Here is a 25,548-nt window from a genome sequence, read left to right as displayed (position 1 = left end):
TTTAGCTCTTTCTTTCATCCTTCTTTTCATCACCTCTTTCTCCCTTTCCTTGTTGATTTATTCAATCATATATTCCTTCATTAAAATAGAACACATTTATTTTTCTTCAAACATTAATCTCTCTCTCTCTCTCTCTCTCTCTCTCTCTCTCTCTCTCTCTCTCTCTCTCTCTCTCTCTCTCTCTCTCTCTCCAGGGACTCCTTCACTGCCTCAATACTCCTTCCATTGCTACAGCTGGCACGCCATGCACATTGTCTCCAGGGACTCCTTCACTGCTTCAGTCATCCTTCCACTGGCAAAGGGCACTAAACATTAATGAAAGAAGGCCCACTTAATGGTCCTTTTATTACTAACTTTATATTTTGTTTAGCCTCACCTTATTAATTACAAGAAGCATTCCATCATCACCCAAAAATACTGAGGCCAGGGCGCACAGACACACACACACACGCACACACACACACACATCATTCCTGAATTAAGCACTGGATTGGTTAAGTTTTTCAATGATAGGATATGCCACCATAAGAAATATAACAGTTGACCCATTGCATCCTTGTATACCATTCGTTATTTCAATACTACACATTTCTTTATCATCAAGGAATATTTTGGTGTTGTCCTCTGTACGAGTATATACTTTAGCGATCAGGTCAATTAACTTTGGGTGTATCTTATATTTTAGCATTTCTCTGCTTATACCTGTCGAATGCCTTTGCAAAGTCTACTGATATTAATATAAGTGATCTGTATACAGTAATTTAGTATAAATAAATTGTCTGCTGCTCTTCTGTTTTCCGTATATGTATTTTGTTCTTCCATTAATATATCGTTTTATTGTAGATGTCTGCATTTTATTTATTCATTTTTATTTATTATTATTATTTTTTTTTATGATTCCTATTAATAATTTATCTGTGGTGTCTGTAAGGGCTATTGGACTCGCAGCTTTTATTGCTGGTTTTGCGTTTTTCTCCAGTAATTTAGTATTTCATGTTTTCCATGTATCCGGGATTATTGCTGCATCACTGACATCATTTAATGCTTGTACGAGAGTTGTTTTACATTTATCGTTGTGTGTCATAGCAATAAGGAGTTTCGTCTTAATTTCATTGGGTCCTGCTGCTTTTTCAGTCTTTGTCTTTTTTATCTGGTATTCTAACTCAATTTTACAATCTTCCATTGGTTTTATAGTGTTACAGCAGGGGTATGGGTGCGGGTGGCTGAACTGTTGCAGGTGGCAGCACTGGGAGTGGCGGGAAGAGAGAGACTGAAAGAAAGGAGACGCTTGGCCCGAGAGGAAGCCAGCGTGTGCCTGTCTGTTTGGAAGTGTTTCCCTGCCTGTTGAGTGTCTTGTTGAGTGCCTGTCGTGCCCTGGGAGACTTGTGGTGCCCCTGTGAACTTGTAAAGCAGTGTACTTGCGGAGGATTTGTCAATAAACCTAGGAAATAGTGCCCGTGTTTTCCCCTGTGCCCCGGCCTCGTGTGTGTGTGTGTGTGTGCCTTGTCCTGGCGTTCAGTGTGACTTATTTGAGGCCCCGCTGGTGTTGTTTCTCGACCCGTGCCCTTGTGGATAACACGCCCGCCCGGAGTGAAGGGTGGGCGCAACAATATCATCAGTGTTTATCGTGAATGCTGCATCCACGTGTTGTCTTGACTGATATGCTATTGTTCATTCATTATTATCTATATTAATTGATTTATTCTCATAATACTTCTTGAGTGCATTTACATATTCTTCTTTTATATTATTATTATTATTATTATTATTATGGTAACACTGCAGGGTTGGACCTCCTCTCTATTCATTAAAAACACATTGCAACGTGATAGAGTACTTACTATAGAACATGTCTGTGATGTTTTCAATGTGGGGAAGGCTTTTGTAAGGCCGTAGTAATTAAATTAATAGCGCGCCGCCTCCACAAACTAAGTCCACAATGATCTCAAGGATATAAGTTAGGTTAGATTAGTAACCTTAGGGGGGGTCCAGGGCGGGGCGCAGCCCCTCCGGTTAGGTTAGGTTAAGGTTAGGTTAGGTTACTAACCTAACCTTAACCTAACCTAACCCACCACGACACTCTTAGGTGTTAACATACCTAACCTAACCTAATGGGGGCCACTGCCCCATAGGAGTGGCACTTAATTTGTGAGGGACAGTGGTCAGGGAGCCAGGAGGCTGGAGGGAGTGCAGGCCTGGCCTAGTGTTGCAAGGAAGGGGCAGGAAGCAGGGTGTGTGTTGCAGGCAGGGGCAGTGTGTAGCCTAGTGTTGCAAGGAAGGGGCAGGAAGCAGGGTGTGTGTTGCAGGCAGGGGCAGTGTGTTGCCTAGTGTTGCAAGGAAGGGGCAGGAAGCAGGGTGTGTGTTGCAGGCAGGGGCAGTGTGTAGCCTAGTGTTGCAAGGAAGGGGCAGGAAGCAGGGTGTGTTGCAGGCAGGAGCAGTGTGTAGCCTAGTGTTGCTAGGAAGGGGCAGGAAGCAGGGTGTGTGTTGCAGGCTGGGGCAGTGTGTAGCCTAGTGTTGCAAGGAAGGGGCAGGAAGCAGGGTGTGTTGCAGGCAGGGGCAGTGTGCAGCCTAGTGTTGCAAGGAAGGGGCAGGAAGCAGGGTGTGTTGCAGGCTGGGGCAGTGTGTTAAGCAGCCCTTGGCCCAGTGTGTGCTGACTGTCGCTGTTGTTCCAGGTGCCAGGCAGCGTCCAGGCTGCACGCCCTGCTCGCCGCCAACCAATCTTGTTGTGTCCATGGCGTGTGCTGGTGGGAGTGGTGCTGTGGTGGAGGCCGTGAGGCTGGGCAGCAGCATGAGTGGCCAGCAGCAGCAGCAGCAGCAGCAGCAGCAGCCAGCCTCAGGTGTGGGGAGGCGCAGGCGTGGTGGCAAGAATCACCTGGAGGCAGGCAGCTCTGTCCACAGAGGAGAGAGCAAGTTTGAGTGCCAGCAGTGTGACAAAACTTTTGTATCCAAACAAGGCCTTAAGTACCACACCCTGACACACAGTGGTGTTAGAAATTATGAGTGTGGTGAGTGTGGGAGGAAATTTACCCACAAGTTTTCCCTCACTCCACACACCCTGACACACAGTGGTACTAGAAATTATGAGTGTAATGAGTGTGGGAAGAAATTTACCCTAAAGGCTTCCCTCATCAGACACACCCTGACACACAGTGGTGTTAGAAATTATGAGTGTGATGAGTGTGGCAGGAAATTTACCAGAAAGTCAACCCTCAGCAGACACACCCTGACACACAGTGGTGTTAGAAATTATGAGTGTGATGAGTGTGGCAGGAAGTTTATTACAAAATCTGAACTCACCACACACACCCTGATACACAGTGGTATTAGAAATTATGAGTGTGATGACTGTGGCAGGAAATTTATTACGAAATCTGACCTCACCAAACACATCCTGACACACAGTGGTGTTAGAAATTATGAGTGTGATGAGTGTGGCAGGAAGTTTACCAGAAAGTCAACCCTCAGAAGACACATACTGACACACAGTGGTGTTAGAAATTATGAGTGTGATGAGTGTGGCAGGAAGTTTACCAGAAAGTCTCACCTCACCAAACACATCCTGACACACAGTGGTGTTAGAAATTATGATTGTGGTGAGTGTGGCAAAAGATTTCCTACCACTTCTCGTCTCAATCAACACACCTTCAGACACACTGGCTTGAGAGCGTTTAAGTGTGATGTTTGTGGCAAGTGTTTCAAGACAAAGGGTGATATTGCCAGCCACATAAGGGTCCACTTCTGAGGTGGTGTGTTGTGTGTGTATGTGTGGGGCCACACCCATTAAAAAGAGTAGTACTACTATTAGAATTATTGTTATTCTCATTATTATTATTACCGTCACAAAAAACTATAAGTTTCAAGGGCAACCAATGAAATGAAAGTATGGAACTAGCTGAAATGAGAGAGAGAGAGAGAGAGAGAGTGTTGGGGCGGCTCGATCTGCTATCATTGACAAGGATGCACTCTGATCACTGGCAGCAGTGTTGCCGTGGTCTTCCACCACGACACTCTTAGGTGTTAACATACCTAACCTAACCTAATGGGAGCCATTGCCCCTTAGGAGTGGCACTTAATTTGTGAGGGACAGTGGTCAGGGAGCCAGGAGGCTGGAGGGAGTGCAGGCCTGGCCTAGTGTTGCAAGGAAGGGGCAGGAAGCAGGGTGTGTGTTGCAGGCAGGGGCAGTGTGTAGCCTAGTGTTGCAAGGAAGGGGCAGGAAGCAGGGTGTGTTGCAGGCAGGGGCAGTGTGTAGCCTAGTGTTGCAAGGAAGGGGCAGGAAGCAGGGTTTGTGTTGCAGGCAGGGCAGTGTGTAGCCTAGTGTTGCAAGGAAGGGGCAGGAAGCAGGGTGTGTGTTGCAGGCAGGGGCAGTGTGTAGCCTAGTGTTGCAAGGAAGGGGCAGGAAGCAGGGTGTGTTGCAGGCAGGGGCAGTGTGCAGCCTAGTGTTGCAAGGAAGGGGCAGGAAGCAGGGTGTGTTGCAGGCAGGGGCAGTGTGTTAAGCAGCCCTTGGCCCAGTGTGTGCTGACTGTCGCTGTTGTTCCAGGTGCCAGGCAGAGTCCAGGCTGCACGCCCTGCTCGCCGCCAACCAATCTTGTTGTGTCCATGGCGTGTGCTGGTGGGAGTGGTGCTGTGGTGGAGGCCGTGAGGCGGGGCAGCAGCATGAGTGGCCAGCAGCAGCAGCAGCAGCAGCAGCAGCAGCCAGCCTCAGGTGTGGGGAGGCGCAGGCATGGTGGCAAGAATCACCTGGAGGCAGGCAGCTCTGTCCACAGAGGAGAGAGCAAGTTTGAGTGCCAGCAGTGTGACAAAACTTTTGTATCCAAACAAGGCCTTAAGTACCACACCCTGACACACAGTGGTGTTAGAAATTTTGAGTGTGGTGAGTGTGGGAAGAAATTTACCCACAAGTCTTACCTCACCAAACACACCCTGACACACAGTGGTGTTAGAAATTATGAGTGTGATGAGTGTGGGAAGAAATTTACCCACAAGTTTAACCTCACCACACACACCCTGACACACAGTGGTGTTAGAAATTATGAGTGTGGTGAGTGTGGGAAGAAATTTACCCGCAAGTCTTATCTCACCTCACACTCATTGACACACAGTGGTGTTAGAAATTATGAGTGTGATGAGTGTGGAAAAAGATTTCCTACCATTTCTCGTCTCAATCAACACACCTTCAGACACACTGGCTTGAGGGAGTTCAAGTGTGATGTTTGTGGCAAGTGTTTCAAGACAAAGGGTGAGATTGCCAGCCACATGAGGATCCACTTCTGAGGTGGTGTGTTGTGTGTGAATGTGTGGGGCCACACCCATGCCTGTGGTGGTGGCGGTGGTGGTGGTGTGAGGGAGTAACAGCCCCAGCAGTTGTTTTGTTGGCAGTGCAGGTGTGACCTTCAATAAATGTGTGTGTATAACATAACGCCAAGTTCTTTTCCGTTTTGAGCGGTGGTTGTGTGAGTTCCCTGTGTTTGGTGTTTGGTGCACAGTCGTGGTGGCCACAAGCACCGCCCCCAACACTTGCTTCACTGTATCTGAGCAGCCGCGTCCCTCACCACCCTGCCAGCCTGTCTTGCGTGCACTGGGTGTGCCTGAGCCGTCGTGCAGACGCTGGGGCACGGCCGTGGCAGTCTTCGGCAAGCACGGGCGTCTGGCGTGGTGGTGTAAGAATGCGCGTCGTGTCTTCTGTATCAGTTAGGAAGAGCAGGGGACCCAGCACAGAGCCCTGGGGCCCCCTGCCGTGCACCTTCACTCTGCTGGACGCTGCTGCATGTACTATTGTGCCTCTACATGCTGCACCTGCTGGAGGTGACACAGGCAGAATTCTCAGGATACAAAAAGACATGTTATCAATGTCTGTCGTATTTCTCTATTCATTCCTTTGTTCTCTTCTGTGCATACTAATGTTATCAATCTCATATTTCTTTATTCACTTGTTTCTTCTCTTCTCTCTATACAAGTGTTATCAGTCAATCGGCCTCAGTTCTTTATTTTACTTTACTGGCCAAGAACACATAACGTTGTACAGTCTTGGCGTTACAATGTTAACACTTACGGAAGAAAAAATAAACAAAATATAATAAATACATTATATATGTATATATATATATATATATATATATATATATATATATATATATATATATATATATATATATATATATATATATATATATATATAACCGGGGAAATTGAATGCATAAAAAAAATATTAAAAAAAATAGGAAAGAAGTAAACAAAAAACTAGTGAATTAATTTGAGTTTAAAAACCCTGACACACACACACACACACACACACACACATACGAGTTCAGCATTTTCATCACCCTGGCACACAGTAGCAGGTTGTCTCATTGGCACTGAACTAACAGGGATGCACATTGTCTCCAGGGACTCCTTCACTGCCTCAATACTCCTTCCATTGCTACAGCTGGCACGCCATGCACATTGTCTCCAGGGACTCCTTCACTGCCTCAATACTCCTTCCATTGCTACAGCTGGCACACCATGCACATTGTCTCCAGGGACTCCTTCACTGCCTCAATACTCCTTCCATTGCTACAGCTGGCACACCATGCACATTGTCTCCAGGGACTCCTTCACTGCCTCAATACTCCTTCCATTGGTACACCTGGCACGCCATGCACATTGTCTCCAGGGACTCCTTCACTGCCTCAATACTCCTTCCATTGGTACACCTGGCACGCCATGCACATTGTCTCCAGGGACTCCTTCACTGCCTCAATACTCCTTCCATTGGTACACCTGGCACGCCATGCACATTGTCTCCAGGGACTCCTTCACTGCCTCAATACTCCTTCCATTGCTACAGCTGGCACACCATGCACATTGTCTCCAGGGACTCCTTCACTGCCTCAATACTCCTTCCATTGCTACAGCTGGCACGCCATGCACATTGTCTCCAGGGACTCCTTCACTGCCTCAATACTCCTTCCATTGGTACAGCTGGCACGCCATGCACATTGTCTCCAGGGACTCCTTCACTGCCTCAATACTCCTTCCATTGGTACACCTGGCACGCCATGCACAATTTCTCCAGGCAGCGTGGTTTTGCCACCCCGTGACACTGGCTTTTCTTATTATTATTTAGTTATTTTCTTTTATGTAAGAGGGCTGTTGGAAAAGGACAACAAAAAATTTGAATAAAAAGCCAACTTAAAGCCAGTTCCTGTAGAGGAGCCAAATGAAATGAGAATAATAAAAATAGATAAATAAAACGATGTCTTGAGCCTCCCCCTCGTTGAAAGACTTGAAGCCATTGGAAGGAGGAAATGCAGAAGCAGGCAGGGAGTCCCAGCGTTTACCTGAGAAAGGGAAGAATGAACGAGAACACTGGTTAACTCTTGGTGTTGTCTCTGCCTGCCCTCTCACCCTCCCCCTTCACGCACACCACGACCACCGCAAGCCTTTCACGACATTCCAGGGTGCCCTGTGCACTCTGCCGCCTTCTTTCATGACAGAGCTGCCTACATCTATCTTTTCTCCTCTTACATTCCTCTCCTTCCTATACACAAAGACTCCTGCTCCTGCTCCTCCTCCTCCATCCTGAACGTTCTGTGCCTTTCCAATCACCTGCTCACCACCATGCACGTGCACGCCCTCCTTTGAATGTCTCGCTCGCCATCATCATCACCATCACCACCGTCATCATGACCACGGGCACAGCTGGCAGCAGTGAAGGAGCAAAGATGAGGGCGCAGTGATACAGGGCCAGTCATAACCAAACAAGCACACAGACAACACGGTTGGTGACACAACAGGATGGTGAGGAACACGAGGGCAACCTTTCCCTTCCAGGACAAGAACATGAGGAGGAAAGTCACCACCACGACAATTACACAGAAACTGTTAGCTGCTACACTTGTGTGCTCCCTCACCGGTAGAGAGAGAGAGAGAGAGAGAGAGAGAGAGGCAAAGATGGTGCCAGACTTAACATAACCTAATGTGTGAAGGGAGACAAAAAGAAACAGAAACACAACACTTGAGGCAAGGAGAGAGAGGGGCTGCCTCACTACAATATATTCCTGTAGCTGAGGCCCTGTATACTACACCTGGTGAATACACAAACACTTGAGGCAAGGAGAGAAAGGGGCTGCCTCACTACAATATATTCCTGTAGCTGAGGCCCTGTATACTACACCTGGTGAATACACAAACACTTGAGGCAAGGAGAGAGAGGGGCTGCCTCACTACAATATATTCCTGTAGCTGAGGCCCTGTATACTACACCTGGTGAATACACAAACACTTGAGGCAAGGAGAGAGAGAGGGGCTGCCTCACTACAATATATTCCTGTAGCTGAGGCCCTGTATACTACACCTGGTGAATACACAAACACTTGAGGCAAGGAGAGAGAGAGGGGCTGCCTCACTACAATATATTCCTGTAGCTGAGGCCCTGTATACTACACCTGGTGAATACACAAACAAAGGTTTACTGCACACACACATTTATTGAAAGTCACACCTGCACTGCCAACAAAACAAATGCTGGGGCCATGACTCCCCCATACCACCACCACCACCACCACACAAAACTGCTGGGGCCATGACTCCCCCACACCACTACCACCACCACCACCACCACACAAAACTGCTGGGGCAATGACTCCCCCACACCACCACCACCACCACCACCACCACACAAAACTGCTGTGGTCATGACTCCCTCACAGCACACACAGGCACGGCCACCACCACCACCACCACCACCACCACCACCACCACCACAGGTACAGGTGTGGCCCCATGTGTCCACACACCACCACCTCAGAAGTGGATCTTCACGTGCTGGGCAATATCACCCTTTGTCTTGAAACACTTGCCACAAACATCACACTCGAACTCCCTCACCCCAGTGTGTCTGAAGGCGTGTTCATTGAGACGAGAAATGGTGGTAAATCTTTTCCCACACTCATCACACTCATAATTTCTAACACCACTGTGTGTCAGGGTGTGTCTGGTGAGGCTACCCTTGTGGGTAAATTTCTTCCCACACTCATCACACTCATAATTTCTAACACCACTGTGTGTCAGGGTGTGTCTGGTGAAGTAAGACTTGTGGGTAAATTTCTTCCCACACTCATCACACTCATAATTTCTAACACCACTGTGTGTCAGGGTGTGTCTGGTGAGGTTACCCTTGTGGGTAAATTTCTTCCCACACTCATCACACTCATAATTTCTAACACCACTGTGTGTCAGGGTGTGTGTGTTGAGGGAAGACTTTTGGGTAAATTTCTTCCCACACTCATCACACTCATAATTTCTAACACCACTGTGTGTTAGGGTGTGTGAGGTGAGGGAAGACTTGTGGATAAATTTCTTCCCACACTCATCACACTCATAATTTCTAACACCACTGTGTGTCAGGGTGTGTGAGGTGAGGGAATACTTGTGGATAAATTTCTTCCCACACTCATCACATTCATAATTTCTAACACCACTGTGTGTCAGGGTGTGTGTGGTGAGGTTAGACTTACTTGTAAATTTCTTGCTACACTCGCCACACTCATAATTTCTAACACCACTGTGTGTCAGGGTATGTTTGGAGAGGTGACACTTTTGGGTAAATTTCTTGCTACACTCACCACACTCATAATTTCTAACACCACTGTGTGTCAGGGTGTGGTACTTAAGGCCTTGTCTGGATACAAAAGTTTTGTCACACTGCTGGCACTCAAACTTGCTCTCTCCTCTGTGGACAGAGCTGCCTGCCTCCAGGTGATTCTTGCCACCACACCTGCGCCTCCTCACACCTGAGGCTGGCTGCTGCTGCTGCTGCTGCTGTTGCCGCCGCCACCGGCCGCTCATGCTGCTGCCCGGCCTCACGACCTCCACCGCAGCACCACTCCCGCCAGCACACGCCGCGTCCAGTCCTGCAGGGACCCTCGGGGAGGCCAGACAGCCGTCAGTGCCAGGCAGGGCGGCGGCCTGGATGCTGGCCTGGTCTGTGGAGCAGGGAAGAGTGGCGGCCATTACAAACTGTACCCACGTCTCAGAAAGAGCCATTTCTGCAAGCACTGACCAACGTGATGCCGTCTTTGTCACTTGTGGGACGGGTCAAGTCACAAACCCTTCGATAATTGTCAACTACACACACACACACACACACACACACACACACACACACACACACACACACACACAGAGAGACATACTCACAATAGGGGCAAGAATGGTACAGCCTCAGGAGTGAACCAGGGACATCTAAGCACAGTGCAGCACAGCGGTGCACAGGTCTCCCCTCTCTCTCACAGCAAGTGCCTGGAAGAGTGCATCACCTTGGGTCAGTGGTTCTTAACCCTTGGGTCACAGCCCAAAGTTGGGTCACCCACCCACACTTCACTGGGTCATCAAGGACACAAACACAGTTTTTCCCCAGTATACTTGTTCAAAATGTTATCACAGTATTAATGCTGTGTACAGAATACTTACTGTTCAAAATGTTATCACAGTATTAATGCTGTGTACAGAATACTTACTGTTCAAAATGTTATCACACTATTAATGCTGTGTACAGAATACCTAACTCATCAACATCTAAGGCTAACCAAATCATGCACACAGACAATTTAAATGAGGTGAAGGGAAAAAAAAAAAATGTCACATTTGCCCCCGGCCTTTCAACATAATTTGAATTTAAATGGAGTGTTTGTGGGAACTGTCATTCCAACAGCAAGGTTAGTGGTGATGGGAATGAATTAAATTAGAGGGTAACAATCCACCGCAACAAGTGGATCCAGCAACGAGGGTCCGGGTGGAGCAGATTCACCACTCCGGAGGAAAGCGACATCATTCCGCTCAACCTCCACCTTACAGGCCTAACCAAACTAGCTAACTTAACCTAACTAAAGTAGCTAACCTAACCTAACCAAACCTAACTTAACCTAACCTAACCAAGACTAACTTAACCTAACCAAACTAACTTAACCTAACCTAACTTAACCTAACTAACATAACCTAACTAAATTAACCTAACCTAGCCAAATAAAACCTATCCAAACTAATTTAACCTAACTAAACTACCTAACCTAACCAAACCTAACCACACTAACCAAACTAAACTAACTTAACCTAACCTAACTAAAGTCACCTAACCTAACTGGCAAGGCAGAGAAATGAATAAGAAGTGGTCACCTTGTTTCTCTTCACAAAATGTGGCGGTGCGCTGGAAATAATGGCAGCAACAGACAGACTTCTTCCTCGCACTAACTCAAATATTTCAAATTGAGCGCTTCTCCCTCCTCAGGATGAAGTAAAGCGCTGTCATTGGCTAAATTAATCCCTCACGTTTTAATTGGCCAGCAGCTGCATTCTCAAACAAAGGAACCAATCACCGTGAACAATTTCACGCTTGCCAACAGATGTGACATACGCACGAACGAACACCCCCTCACCAGGGTAGACCAGTGCCCTTCTCTGATAAGAAGGGTAAGGAAAGCCACGTTAATACTGGGGAAACAGTAAAATACCGTAAGGTTTGGCGCACCTGCAGATCCGCGCTGCCCTTACATTCATCTGAAATAACCTCTACCTGTTTATTCATATGTCAAGAAAGGGTAGCCATGCAGGTGAGTCAAGCAGGTGAGTGAGTCCAAACATCTCCCGTCTTTTCCTCTTTCCGCAACTTCCTCCCTCCGTGGGGAAATAAGAAAAGTTTGTTGTCCCGTCCCGGAAGTTCTCCCTAAAGACACCGCTCCCTCCCCTTCTGTTCCTTGTGGTGGTAACAGCGTCCATTCTTGCCATTTTAAGGCGATTTTTGGCCAGACACACTCACCTTGACTTCCTTTCCCTCACTTCTAGTAATTTTGGTGTGGGCGCCGCGTTCATGTGAATTTTGGTGTTTTTTGGTCAATGTTTACACGTACAACTTCAAATCTTCCTTCAGGACGCCATGAGATTCTGTTAGGCTCGTAGAGTTCAGAATTGCCAGATTGTTTTGGCCATATTATCGTAAAACACAGGTTGAAATTTTTGTACTTCTGGTAAAATTGTCGTACATATGTAATTATTCCAAATATTATGCAAAACTGCCACTTTCCAAATACAGCAGAATTTAGGTTATATATATATATATATATATATATATATATATATATATATATATATATATATATATATATATATATATATATATATATATATATATATATATATAGAATTACAGTCATTTCGCCCACATATCAATTCGCCAACAAGTCAATTCGCCCAAAGAGACGTCGCATCTTGATCTTGATCTTGATGATACACGTGGCACAGGATCACTCCTGAGCCAGGCCTTTGGATCGGCAACTCCTGTAGAAGGAGAAAAAAAAAAAAAAAAAGAGAAACGAACAGCATCCTCTATCCTAATTGTTCATACACCTGACACGCCACATTCTCTCCAGAAACTCTTTCACCGCCTCAATCATCCTTTCATTCGCCTCTCTACACAGTCCCAGCAACAACACCATCCACTCTTTTCCCGTCTTCTCCACTCTTTCATTCCTATCATGCCCTAACTCAGTCAGTATCACTTGCATCATCTCATTCCTGTCTCTGGCATACTGCACACACTCCAGCACCACATGTTCCACCGTCTCATCCTCTCCCATGTCACACATCTGGCACACTTTGCTGCGGGACTCAGTCCACCTGTAACTCCTTGCATTCACATCCATACACTGTGCCCTCGCTCGGAAGAGAAGATCACCGCCCAGGCTTCCATCATACCACCTTTCATACCTCGGGGCCTCTTTCTCCTTGTACCATTCCAGGGTCTTCTTTCTTTCCATCTCATTCTTCCATTCATTCAATCCCACACATTTCACTTCTTTGTCTCATTCTTCCATTTTCTCACATCCCATTCGGCTCCCACTCTGCCTCCTCTTGTTACCACCCATTCACGCTCATTTTGATTCCTACCAGCCATTCTTATCGCCCACACAACTTGCAATCCATTCCTGTCTGTCATTCTCATGCATCTCTTCCTCCATTTGCTTCCACTTTCATTCCACAGGTACACCTTCCTTGCTATTCTTGCATCATCCATTCTCTCAAGCCTAATCTTGTACCTAAGTGTGGCTTTTGTCAGTCTTTCTCTGAAGGTGCTCCATCCCATGTCACCTCTCAAGGCTTCAACTGCAGTGAGCGTTTTGATACCAGATAGCGCCAGAATTTTTTATTCTCGCCGGAAAATAAATACTTTTTGGGTCAAGGTTTTACAAGCTTACAAAGGTGTATCGTTGCACAGTAATGCATCTGAATTTTAAGTCAATTAATTTCGTGATAACTGACAGCACATGACATTGTTTGAGCCTCTATTCATAATTTCAGATGATATTCTTAAAAGAGCCTATAAGTGTATCAAGGCAGGCAATCTGTAATTTTCTACTGACCTCAATGGAAGTATACTAATATATACTTGCATTTTCATGTACTAAACAACAGGCAAATCCATTTAATGTAAATAAAATATAATTTTGTATCAGAGACTTTATTTTTGCGGTACGATCACTATCCTCGGGTACTTGGGCAGCGAGCAAACCAAAACACAGGACCACGCTTACTCGACTACCCTGCACAATGGATACATCACCGCCACAATCATGGACTACAGCGGAATTAAGAAAATTCCTGAAAGAACGAGCTATACCCTATTCTGGATATAGTAAAGCAAAGTAAAGGCCTTTGTATCGGCAGAACTGAGAGGCTATTGTTTACACTTTACACTCCTTTCTAACGGCGCGCGGCGCTTTCTTTAACTGGAGAATCATGATCAAGATGAGTACGTCGTACGTCCGCCAGCGGTGCTGTTCTTTTTTTTTATTTCACTGATTACTTTCATATACAGGACGTGTCAGTGATATCTGATATTTTTCAACATTCTCAGATAAAATGCACAAGCCGAAATCAACATCCTTTTATTTTTACTGTTCATACTTACTTAAAAAAAAATCATTACCTATTTTTAGTTTTATCTTATAATTCAATTAACAAAGCCTTATCATACACCAGTAAGTATGAATATCAAAATTAAGGGTTATGTTTTTAATTTTAGATACACTTGTGCAGCAATTCATGCAGTACTTTTCCTGCACATCGATTTCAAATTTAGCTAAGACACCCCTTTGCCCCAGGAAATCGGAGACAATTAAAAATGCTGGCGCTGATAGGTATCTACCAGCCTCACTGCGACGTCTCACCCACAGGTCAATTCGCAGTAGACACCTGCCGAAACGATAATTACTCCCAGTGAGGTCTAAAGCACTGTTCAGGGGGTGCTGTGAACTTATCATTAAACCCAGCTGTGACCTCACTGAACGTTTCCCTTTGTGTCTCACAACACAAGGGGGCAGTCACAGCCTGCCCTCTAAAGACAACTCTCTTGCTCCACACAAAACTACAAGCACCTAATAACACACACACCCTTCACTCAAAAATTTTTAAATCATGGCGACTCCTACACCAGCCTCGGAGTCCCCATCTGGGGAGGGGACCATAAATGTCCCCAGGTCGGACTACCTTTCCGTCGACGACCCTAAGTGTCTTGACACCCCCCTCAACTTTTTCTTCATTAACTTCTGCAACATTCGCGGTCTAAGATCTAATTTTCAATCTGTAGAACACCACCTCTCCTCTTCTAAACCTCATCTTCTTTTCCTCACTGAAACTCAGGTGTCTGAGGTAACTGACAGTAGCCCGTTTTCTGTTCCCTCCTACTTTCTCTATCCTCATTTTCGATCCAAAGCTGGATGCTGCGTTTATGTGCGCAATGACTTAACCTCCTCTCGTGCCCACGCTCTTGAATCTTCCGAGTTTTCCACCATCTGGCTACGACTACAGAGTCATTCTCATACTAAATTTATCTGTGCTGTATACCTCTCTCCTAACTCCTCCGACTATAAGAAATTCTTTGACTACTTAACTTCCAAAATGGAACACATTCTGACCCTCTTCCCTTTTGCAGAGATCTCCATTCTTGGAGACTTCAATGTTCACCACCAGCTTTGACTTTCCTCTCCCTTCACTGACCATCCTGGTGAACTAGCCTACAACTTTGCTATCCTCCATGACCTAGAGCAATTGGTGCAACACCCTACTCGTATTCCTGACCGTCTTGGAGATACGCCCAACATTCTTGACCTTTTCCTGACCTCTAATCCTTCTGCTTATGCTGTCACCCTTTCTTCTCCGTTGGGCTCCTCCGATCACAATCTCATATCTTTATCTTGTCCTATCACTCCAATCCCTCCTCAGGATCCCCCTAAGCGAAGGTGCCTCTGGCGTTTTGCCTCTGCTAGTTGGGGGGACCTGAGGAGGTATTTTGCTGATTTTCCTTGGAATGACTACTGCTTCCGTGTCAGAGACCCGTCTTTGTGTGCTGAGCGCATAACAGAGGTGATAGTGTCTGGCATGGAGGCGTACATTCCTCACTCTTTTTCTCGTCCTAAACCTTCTAAACCTTGATTTAACACAGCTTGTTCTCGTACTATACATGATAGAGAGGTGGCCCACAAAAGGTACTTAAGCCTTCCATCACCAGAATCTCATGCACTTTATATTTCTGCCCGGAACCATGCCAAGTCTGTTCTCCAACTAGCCAAAAACTCCTTCATTAACAGAAAATGTCAAAACCTTTCAAGATCTAACTCCCCTCGTGATTTCTGGCATCTAGCCAAAAATATCTCCAATAACTTTGCTTCTTCTTCTTTCCCTCCTCTACTTCAACCAGATGGCACCACTGCTATCACATCTATTTCTAAAGCTGAACTCTTTGCTCAAACCTTTGCAAAAAACTCAACCTTGGATGATTCTGGGCTTGTTCCTCCCTCTCCTCCACCCTCTGACTACTTCATGCCATGTATTAAAATCCTTCGCAATGATGTTTTCCATGCCCTCGCTGGCCTAAACCCTCGGAAGGCTTATGGACCTGATGGGGTCCCTCCTATTGTTCTCCGAAACTGTGCCTCCGTGCTTGCACCTCGCCCAGTCAAACTCTTTCAGCTCTGTCTGTCAACATCTACCTTTCCTTCTTCCTGGAAGTTTGCCTACATTCAACCTGTTCCTAAAAAGGGTGACCGCTCTAATCCCTCAAACTACCGTCCTATTGCTTTAATTTCCTGCTTATCTAAAGTTTTTGAATCTATCCTCAACAGGAAGATTCTTAAACATCTATCACTTCACAACCTTCTATCTGATCGCCAGTATGGGTTCCGTCAAGGCCGCTCTACTGGTGATCTTCTGGCTTTCCTTACTGAGTCTTGGTCATCCTCTTTTAGAGACTTTGGTGAAACTTTTGCTGTTGCCTTGGACATCTCAAAAGCCTTTGATAGAGTCTGGCACAAAGCTTTGATTTCCAAACTACCCTCCTACGGTTTCTATCCTTCTCTCTGTAACTTCATCTCAAGTTTCCTTTCTGACCGTTCTATTGCTGCTGTGGTAGACGGTCACTGTTCTTCTCCTAAATCAATTAACAGTGGTGTTCCTCAGGGTTCTGTCCTGTCACCCACTCTCTTCTTATTATTCATTAATGATCTTCTAAACCAAACTTCTTGTCCTATCCACTCCTACGCTGATGATACCACCCTGCACTTTTCCACGTCTTTTCATAGACGTCCAACCCTTCAGGAAAACCCTTCAATGAAAAAAAAAAAAAAAAAAAAAAGTATATATATATATATATATATATATATATATATATATATATATATATATATATATATATATATATATATATATATATATATATATATATATATATATATATATATATATATATATATTTTGCAATTTCTTCCCAGTTGAAATCCTTCCATTGGTACAGCTGGCACGCCATGCACATTGGCTCCAGGGACTCCTTCACTGCCTCAATACTCCTTCCATTGCTACAGCTGGCATGCCATGCACATTGTCTCCAGGGTCTCCTTCACTGCCTCAATACTCCTTCCATTGCTACAGCTGGCACGCCATGCACATTGTCTCCAGGGACTCCTTCACTGCCTCAATACTCCTTCCATTGCTACAGCTGGCACGCCATGCACATTGTCTCCAGGGACTCCTTCACTGCCTCAATACTCCTTCCATTGGTACACCTGGCACGCCATGCACATTGTCTCCAGGGACTCCTTCACTGCCTCAATACTCCTTCCATTGCTACAGCTGGCACGCCATGCACATTGTCTCCAGGGACTCCTTCACTGCCTCAATACTCCTTCCACTGCTACAGCTGGCACGCCATGCACATTGTCTCCAGGGACTCCTTCACTGCTTCAATACTCCTTCCACTGGCAAAGGGCACTAAACATTAATGAAAGAAGGCCCACTTAATGGTCCTTTTATTACTAACTTTATATTTTGTTTAGCCTCACCTTATTAATTACAAGAAGCATTCCATCATCACCCAGAAATACTGAGGCCAGGGCACACACACACACACACACACACACATCATTCCTGAATTAAGCATTGGATTGGTTAAGTTTTTCAATGATAGGATATGCCACCATAAGAAATATAACAGTTGACCCATTGCATCCTTGTATACCATTCGTTATTTCAATACTACACATTTCTTTATCATCAAGGAATATTTTGGTGTTGTCCTCTGTATATACTTTAGCGATCAGGTCAATTAACTTTGGGTGTATCTTATATTTTAGCATTTCTCTGCTTATACCTGTCGAATGCCTTTGCAAAGTCTACTGATATTAATATAAGTGATCTCTTATATTCCTAACTCTTCTGTATACAGTAATTTAGTATAAATAAATTGTCTGCTGCTCTTCTGTTTTCCGTATATGTATTTTGTTCTTCCATTAATATATCGTTTTATTGTAGATGTCTGCATTTTATTTATTCATTTTTATTTATTATTATTATTATTTTTTTATGATTCCTATTAATAATTTATCTGTGGTGTCTGTAAGGGCTATTGGACTCACAGCTTTTATTGCTGGCTTTGCGTTTTTCTCCAGTAATTTATTATTTCATGTTTTCCATGTATCCGGGATTATTGCTGCATCACTGACATCATTTAATGCTTGTACGAGAGTTGTTTTACATTTATCGTTGTGTGTCATAGCAATAAGGAGTTTCGTCTTAATTTCATTGGGTCCTGCTGCTTTTTCAGTCTTTGTCTTTTTTATCTGGTATTCTAACTCAATTTTACAATCTTCCATTGGTTTTATAGTGTTACAGCAGGGGTATGGGTGCGGGTGGCTGAACTGTTGCAGGTGGCAGCACTGGGAGTGGCGGGAAGAGAGAGACTGAAAGAAAGGAGACGCTTGGCCCGAGAGGAAGCCAGCGTGTGCCTGTCTGTTTGGAAGTGTTTCCCTGCCTGTTGAGTGTCTTGTTGAGTGCCTGTCGTGCCCTGGGAGACTTGTGGTGCCCCTGTGAACTTGTAAAGCAGTGTACTTGCGGAGGATTTGTCAATAAACCTAGGAAATAGTGCCCGTGTTTTCCCCTGTGCCCCGGCCTCGTGTGTGTGTGTGTGTGTGCCTTGTCCTGGCGTTCAGTGTGACTTATTTGAGGCCCCGCTGGTGTTGTTTCTCGACCCGTGCCCTTGTGGATAACACGCCCGCCCGGAGTGAAGGGTGGGCGCAACAATATCATCAGTGTTTATCGTGAATGCTGCATCCACGTGTTGTCTTGACTGATATGGTATTGTTCATTCATTATTATCTATATTAATTGATTTATTCTCATAATACTTATTGAGTGTATTTACATATTCTTCTTTTATATTATTATTATTTTATATTTCATGTATATTATTTCTTTCTTTGTTATTAATGTTCATCCAAAATTCTTTAATCTTCGTAGGACACTGATGTATTTTCTCTTGTACTCCTTTTTCATCATATAGAATAATCTCTCTTTTCTTCTCTTTACTTTTACCGCTAAACTGGTTCATGTGCTGCCAGATTTCTGTTATTTTTTGTCTTTATTTCTCGTTATTTTTCTTTTTTCTCCATTTCTATTTTTCTTCATCATTTTACTTTTTACGCTTTCTTTTTGCTTGTAGTGTAGTTCCTTACATTTTCCTTTGAATTTCGTAATTTCCGGTTGAATTCTTTTTTGTTCTTATTTCTTCATTAAACCAAATTGGTTTTATTCTGCCATCTTCCTCATTTAGTGTTGCATTCTCTATTTTCTTTTTTATGGTCCTTTTCATTGTTTTATCTGCTGGTTTTTTTTTTTTTTATTTGTAAGTCTGACATTGTGCATTGGTATTCAGCTTTTTTTCAAATTGTTTTATTCACTCTCCTTTGTAGTGCGTTTGTCTGTTTTCAAGTAATGTGTTTCTTTGTACTTTGACTCTCCTTGGGTTCCCTGCAATTTTCCATGATAACTAAAATTCACAGTTATTAGTGTATAATGTGATAGATCACACTCATCACCATTTACATCAATTCAGCACTAATACTGAAAGGTAACATTCCATCTTATTTACTGTTTCTCAGTCGTGGGAGCTTTGGTACATATTGCATTTTTTTCGGGGTCAGTGTTGGGAAATGTTAAGTTTGCCAGTGGTCAGCCAACACCTGAGCAAACACAAAGCCTTCCCGCGTCACGGGGCACCTAGCAGGGATCATGTTTCTGGGCTTTTATCTCCAGATTGGGATTTTTTTTTTTTTTTTCATGTATTTAATGACAATCTGGGGATTTTGATCTTTTTAGGAGATATTCTTGGGAATTCTGGTCGCCTTTAGGGATCTACAGCTGTTATTACCTAACCTAACACCTAAAATTATTTGTTGGCGTTTAGTAAGTGGCAGTGCGCAGGCCACCACCAGCTACCTGAGTCAACAAACATTAAAAAGAGTAGTAGTAATATTAGAATTATTGTTATTCTCATTATTATTATTATTAGCGTCAATAAAACTATAAGTTTCAAGAGCAACCAATAAACTGAAAGTATGGAACTAGCTGAAATGAGAGAGAGAGAGAGAGTGTTGGGGCGGCTCGATCTGCTACCATTGACAAGGATGCACTCTGATCACTGGCAGCAGTGTTGCCGTGGTCTTCCACCACGACACTCTTAGGTGTTAACATACCTAACCTAACCTAATGGGGACCACTGCCCCATAGGAGTGGCACTTAATTTGTGAGGGACAGTGGTCAGGGAGCCAGGAGGCTGGAGGGAGTGCAGGCCTGGCCTAGTGTTGCAAGGAAGGGGCAGGAAGCAGGGTGTGTGTTGCAGGCAGGGGCAGTGTGTAGCCTAGTGTTGCAAGGAAGGGGCAGGAAGCAGGGTGTGTGTTGCAGGCAGGGGCAGTGTGTAGCCTAGTGTTGCAAGGAAGGGGCAGGAAGCAGGGTGTGTTGCAGGCAGGGGCAGTGTGTAGCCTAGTGTTGCAAGGAAGGGGCAGGAAGCAGGGTGTGTGTTGCAGGCAGGGGCAGTGTGTAGCCTAGTGTTGCAAGGAAGGGGCAGGAAGCAGGGTGTGTTGCAGGCAGGGGCAGTGTGTAGCCTAGTGTTGCAAGGAAGGGGCAGGAAGCAGGGTGTGTGTTGCAGGCAGGGACAGTGTGTAGCTTAGTGTTGCAAGGAAGGGACAGGGAGCAGGGTGTGTGTTGCAGACAGGAGCAGTTTTTTTTTTTTTTTTATGCAGGAAGGACACTGGCCAAGGGGAACAAAAATCTAATAAAAAAAAATGCCCACTGAAATGCCAGTCCCATAAAAGGGTCAAAGCAGTGATCAAAAACTGAGGATAAGAGTCTTGAAAACTCCCTCTTGAAGGAATTCAAGTCATAGGAAGGTGGAAATACAGAGGCAGGCAGGGAGTTCCAGAGTTTACCAGAGAAAGGGATGAATGATTGAGAATACTGGTTAACTCTTGTGTTAGAGAGGTGGACAGAATAGGGGTGAGAGAAAGAAGAAAGTCTTGTGCAGCGAGGCTGCGGAAGGACGGGAGGCATGCAGTTAGCAAGATCAGAAGAGCAGTTAGCATGAAAATAGCGGTAGAAGACAGCTAGATATGCAACATTGCGGCGGTGAGAGAGAGGCTGAAGACAGTCAGTCAGAGGAGAGGAGTTGATGAGACGAAAAGCTTTTGATTCCACCCTGTCTAGAAGAGCAGTATGGGTGGAACCACCCCAGACATGTGAAGCATACTCCATACATGGATATACAGAGTTAGCAGCTGGGGGGGTGAGAAAAACTGGCGGAGACGTCTCAGAACACCTAACTTCATAGAAGCTGTTTTAGCTAGAGATGAGATGTGAAGTTTGCAGTTCAGATTATAAGTAAAGGACAGACTGAGGATGTTCAGTGTAGAAGGGGGGGACAGTTGAGTGTCATTGAAGAAGAGGGGATAGTTGTCTGGAAGGTTGTGTCGAGTTGATAGATGGAGGAATTGAGTTTTTGAGGCATTGAACAATACCAAGTTTGCTCTGCCCCAATCAGAAATTTTAGAAAGATCAGAAGTCAGGCGTTCTGTGGCTTCCCTGCGTGATATGTTTACCTCCTGAAGGGTTGGACGTCTATGAAAAGACGTGGAAAAGTGCAGGGTGGTATCATCAGCGTAGGAGTGGATAGGACAAGAAGTTTGGTTTAGAAGATCATTAATGAATAATAAGAAGAGAGTGGGTGACAGGACAGAACCCTGAGGAACACCACTGTTAATAGATTTAGGAGAAGAACAGTGACCGTCTACCACAGCAGCAACAGAACGGTCAGAAAGGAAACTTGAGATGAAGTTACAGAGAGAAGGATAGAAACCGTAGGAGGGTAGTTTGGAAATCTAAGCTTTGTGCCAGACTCTATCAAAAGCTTTTGATATGTCCAAGGCAACAGCAAAAGTTTCACCAAAATCTCTAAAAGAGGATGACCAAGACTCAGTAAGGAAAGCCAGAAGATCACCAGTAGAGCGGCCTTGACGGAACCCATACTGGCGATCAGATAGAAGGTTGTGAAGTGATAGATGTTTAAGAATCTTCCTGTTGAGGATAGATTCAAAAACTTTAGATAGGCAGGAAATTAAAGCAATAGGACGGTAGTTTGAGGGATTAGAACGGTCACCCTTTTTAGGAACAGGTTGAATGTAGGCAAACTTCCAGCAAGAAGGAAAGGTAGATGTTGACAGACAGAGCTGAAAGAGTTTGACTAGGCAAGGTGCAAGCACGGAGGCACAGTTTCGGAGAACAATAGGAGGGACCCCATCAGGTCCATAAGCCTTCCGAGGGTTTAGGCCAGCGAGGGCATGGAAAACATCATTGCGAAGAATTTTAATACATGGCATGAAGTAGTCAGAGGGTGGAGGAGAGGGAGGAACAAGCCCAGAATCGTCCAAGGTAGAGTTTTTAGCAAAGGTTTGAGCAAAGAGTTCAGCTTTAGAAATAGATGTGATAGCAGTGGTGCCATCACATCTATTTCTAAAGCTGAACTCTTTGTTGTATGTGTGTGTAGCCTAGTGTTGCAAGGAAGGAGCAGGAAGCAGGCTGTGTTGCAGGCTGGGGCAGTGTGTTAAGCAGCCCTTGGCCCAGTGTGTGCTGACTGTCGCTGTTGTTCCAGGTACCAGGCAGAGTCCAGGCTGCACGCCCTGCTCGCCACCAACCAATCTTGTTGTGTCCATGGCGTGTGCTGGTGGGAGTGGTGCTGTGGTGGAGGCCGTGAGGCCGGGCAGCAGCATGAGTGGCCAGCAGCAGCAGCAGCAGCAGCAGCCAGCCTCAGGTGTGGGGAGGCGCAGGCATGGTGGCAAGAATCACCTGGAGGCAGGCAGCTCTGTCCACAGAGGAGAGAGCAAGTTTGAGTGCCAGCAGTGTGACAAAACTTTTGTATCCAGACGTGGCCTTGACTACCACACCCTGACACACAGTGGTGTTAGAAATTATGAGTGTGGTGAGTGTGGCAGGAAATTTACCCAAAAGTGTTACCTCACCACACACACCCTGACACACAGTGGTGTTAGAAATTATGAGTGTGGTAAGTGTGGCAGGAAATTTATCCAAAAATCTAGCCTCACCACACACACCCTGACACACAGTGGTGTTAGAAATTATGAGTGTGGTGAGTGTGGCAGGAAGTTTACCAGAAAGTCAACCCTCAGAAGACACATCCTGACACACAGTGGTGTTAGAAATTATGAGTGTGATGAGTGTGGGAAGAAATTTACCCGGAAGTTCTCCCTCACCACACACACCCTGACACACAGTGGTGTTAGAAATTATGAGTGTGGTGAGTGTGGCAGGAAATTTATTGCAAAATCTAACCTCACCAAACACACCGTGATACACCGTGGTATTAGAAATTATGAGTGTGGTGAGTGTGGCAGGAAATTTATTACAAAATCTGACCTCACCAAACACATCCTGACACACAGTGGTGTTAGAAATTATGAGTGTGATGAGTGTGGCAGGAAGTTTACCAGAAAGTCAACCCTCAGCAGACACATCCTGACACACAGTGGTGTTAGAAATTATGAGTGTGATGAGTGTGGCAGGAAGTTTACCAGAAAGTCTCACCTCCCCAAACACATCCTGACACACAGTGGTGTTAGAAATTATGAGTGTGATGAGTGTGGCAGGAAGTTTACCAGAAAGTCTCACCTCACCACACACATCCTGACACACAGTGGTGTTAGAAATTATGAGTGTGGTGAGTGTGGGAAGAAATTTACCCACAAGTCTTGCCTCACCTCACACACCCTGACACACAGTGGTGCTAGAAATTATGAGTGCAATGAGTGTGGGAGGAAGTTTACCAAAAAGGGTTCCCTCACCACACACACCCTGACACACAGTGGTGTTAGAAATTATGAGTGTGATGAGTGTGGCAAAAGATTTCCTACCATTTCTCGTCTCAATAAACACACCTTCAGACACACTGGCTTGAGGGAGTTCAAGTGTGATGTTTGTGACAAGTGTTTCAAGACAAAGGGTGATATTGCCAGCCACATGAGGGTCCACTTCTGAGGTGGTGTGTTGTGTGTGGATGTGTGGGGCCACACCCATGCCTGTGGTGGTGGCGGTGGTGGTGGTGTGAGGGAGTAACAGCTCCAGCAGTTGTTTTGTTGGCAGTGCAGGTGTGACCTTCAATAAATGTGTGTGTCTAACATAACGCCAAGTTCTTTTCCGTTTTGAGTGGTGGTGTGTGAGTTCCCTGTGTTTGGTGTTTGGTGCACAGTCGTGGTGGCCACAAGCACCGCCCCCAACACTTGCTTCACTTTATCTGAGCAGCCGCGTCCCTCACCACCCTGCCAGCCTGTCTTGCGTGCACTGGGTGTGCCTGAGCCGTCGTGCAGACGCTGGGGCACGGCCGTGGCAGTCTTCGGCAAGCACGGGCGTCTGGCGTGGTGGTGTAAGAATGCGCGTCGTGTCTTTTGTATCAGTTAGGAAGAGCAGGGGACCCAGCACAGGGCCCTGCGGCACCCTACCGTGCACCTTCACTCTGCTGGACGCTGCTGCATGTACTATTGTGCCTCTACATGCTGCACCTGCTGGAGGTGTTTCAGTGGTACAAGGACTGTGGCGAGGGTGACACAGGCAGAATTCTCAGGATACAAAAAGACATGTTATCAATGTCTGTCATATTTCTCTACTCACTTCTTCACTTTGCTGGCCAAGAACACATTACACTGTACAGTCTTGCTGCTGTAATGCCAACACACTCTAGCAAAAAATAAATAAATAAATAAAAAAAACTTCAGTAGCCTGGGAAGCAAAATACATGAAGAAAAGGGGAAGTGACAACTAGAAAGAAAATAAAAAAAGGAAAACAAAACTGCTGAACAAAAAAAAAGTATTGGAAAAAAAAAAAAAAGAATGATTTTGACAGCAAAACACACACACACACACACACACACACACACACACACACACACACACACACACACACACAGTGAATGTAACATGCACACAATTAGAATGTAACCAAACTAAGATAAATTACTTGATAAGGCAGAAGACAAACACCAGTGACACACACACACACACACACACACACAGCAAGGATGTTAACCACCAACAATTAAGGTAAAGCCCAGACACACTAATTAATTGTTATAACACAGTCATTTAAGTTTTGTTATTATGAAGTGGTTAGTTACCATTGTTGCCTGTACAGGAGGTCCCAACACTCCAAGGTAACACAAATAACTTCTACAAATTATTTGTCAATCAGAAGAGAGAAAAATAATGTGAAAACCTTCATTGTTATTTAGAAGATAACTTCAATAAAAGTCAGCGTGGTCACCAAGGAGTCTCTCCAGTGCCTTGTTGGCCTCCGGAAAATGTTGCCAAGCAAAGCAAGGCCAGAACTATTTGGCGGTAACAATGACTGCTGCCAGATAATCTTTTTATTTTTTATTTTTTATTTTTATTTTTTTTTGTATTACATTAATAACAACCAAGTCAAAACTAAGTTGAGCAATAAACTAAATCAAAGCAAAAGTATATCAACTTAAAAACTTAAAAAAAGAACAATGCAAAATTTAATTAAACTTTTTCATCAAAACAGAGGAAGAGACACCATCAATCAAAAACACTCCCCTGTGAAACTCTCTCTCTCTCTCTCTCTCTCTCTCTCTCTCTCTCTCTCTCTCTCTCTCTCTCTCTCTCTCT

The 25,548-nt window shown here is 45.0% G+C and overlaps 2 protein-coding genes across 3 annotated transcripts; one reads left to right on the top strand and one right to left on the bottom strand.

The window, feature by feature from the left end:
- Window positions 1-864: 864 nt before the first annotated feature.
- On the top strand, window positions 865-25,548 carry LOC135095854 (zinc finger protein 91-like). 2 transcript variants are annotated; one of them, XM_063996993.1, is made up of 2 exons: window positions 865-3,593; window positions 4,538-6,053. In XM_063996993.1, exons 1-2 carry the CDS (start codon window positions 2,732-2,734, stop codon window positions 5,269-5,271), a joined length of 1,596 nt encoding a protein of 531 aa, XP_063853063.1. In that variant the 5' UTR covers window positions 865-2,731; the 3' UTR covers window positions 5,272-6,053. The 2 variants fall into 2 exon arrangements, with proteins under 2 accessions (XP_063853063.1, XP_063853062.1); XM_063996992.1 differs by lacking the exon at window positions 4,538-6,053 and adding an exon at window positions 22,502-25,548 and having other exon boundaries at window positions 866-3,593.
- Window positions 6,186-10,026, bottom strand: LOC135095904 (zinc finger protein 33B-like). Its single transcript, XM_063997050.1, has one exon. It carries the CDS (start codon window positions 10,024-10,026, stop codon window positions 8,785-8,787), a length of 1,242 nt encoding a protein of 413 aa, XP_063853120.1. The 3' UTR covers window positions 6,186-8,784.

Source organism: Scylla paramamosain, unplaced genomic scaffold (genome assembly GCF_035594125.1).
Source record: "Scylla paramamosain isolate STU-SP2022 unplaced genomic scaffold, ASM3559412v1 Contig2, whole genome shotgun sequence".
NCBI lineage: Eukaryota > Metazoa > Arthropoda > Malacostraca > Decapoda > Portunidae > Scylla > Scylla paramamosain.
The sequence above is the reverse complement of the archived record's forward strand: the minus strand, read 5'-3'. Positions and strand labels throughout refer to the sequence as shown.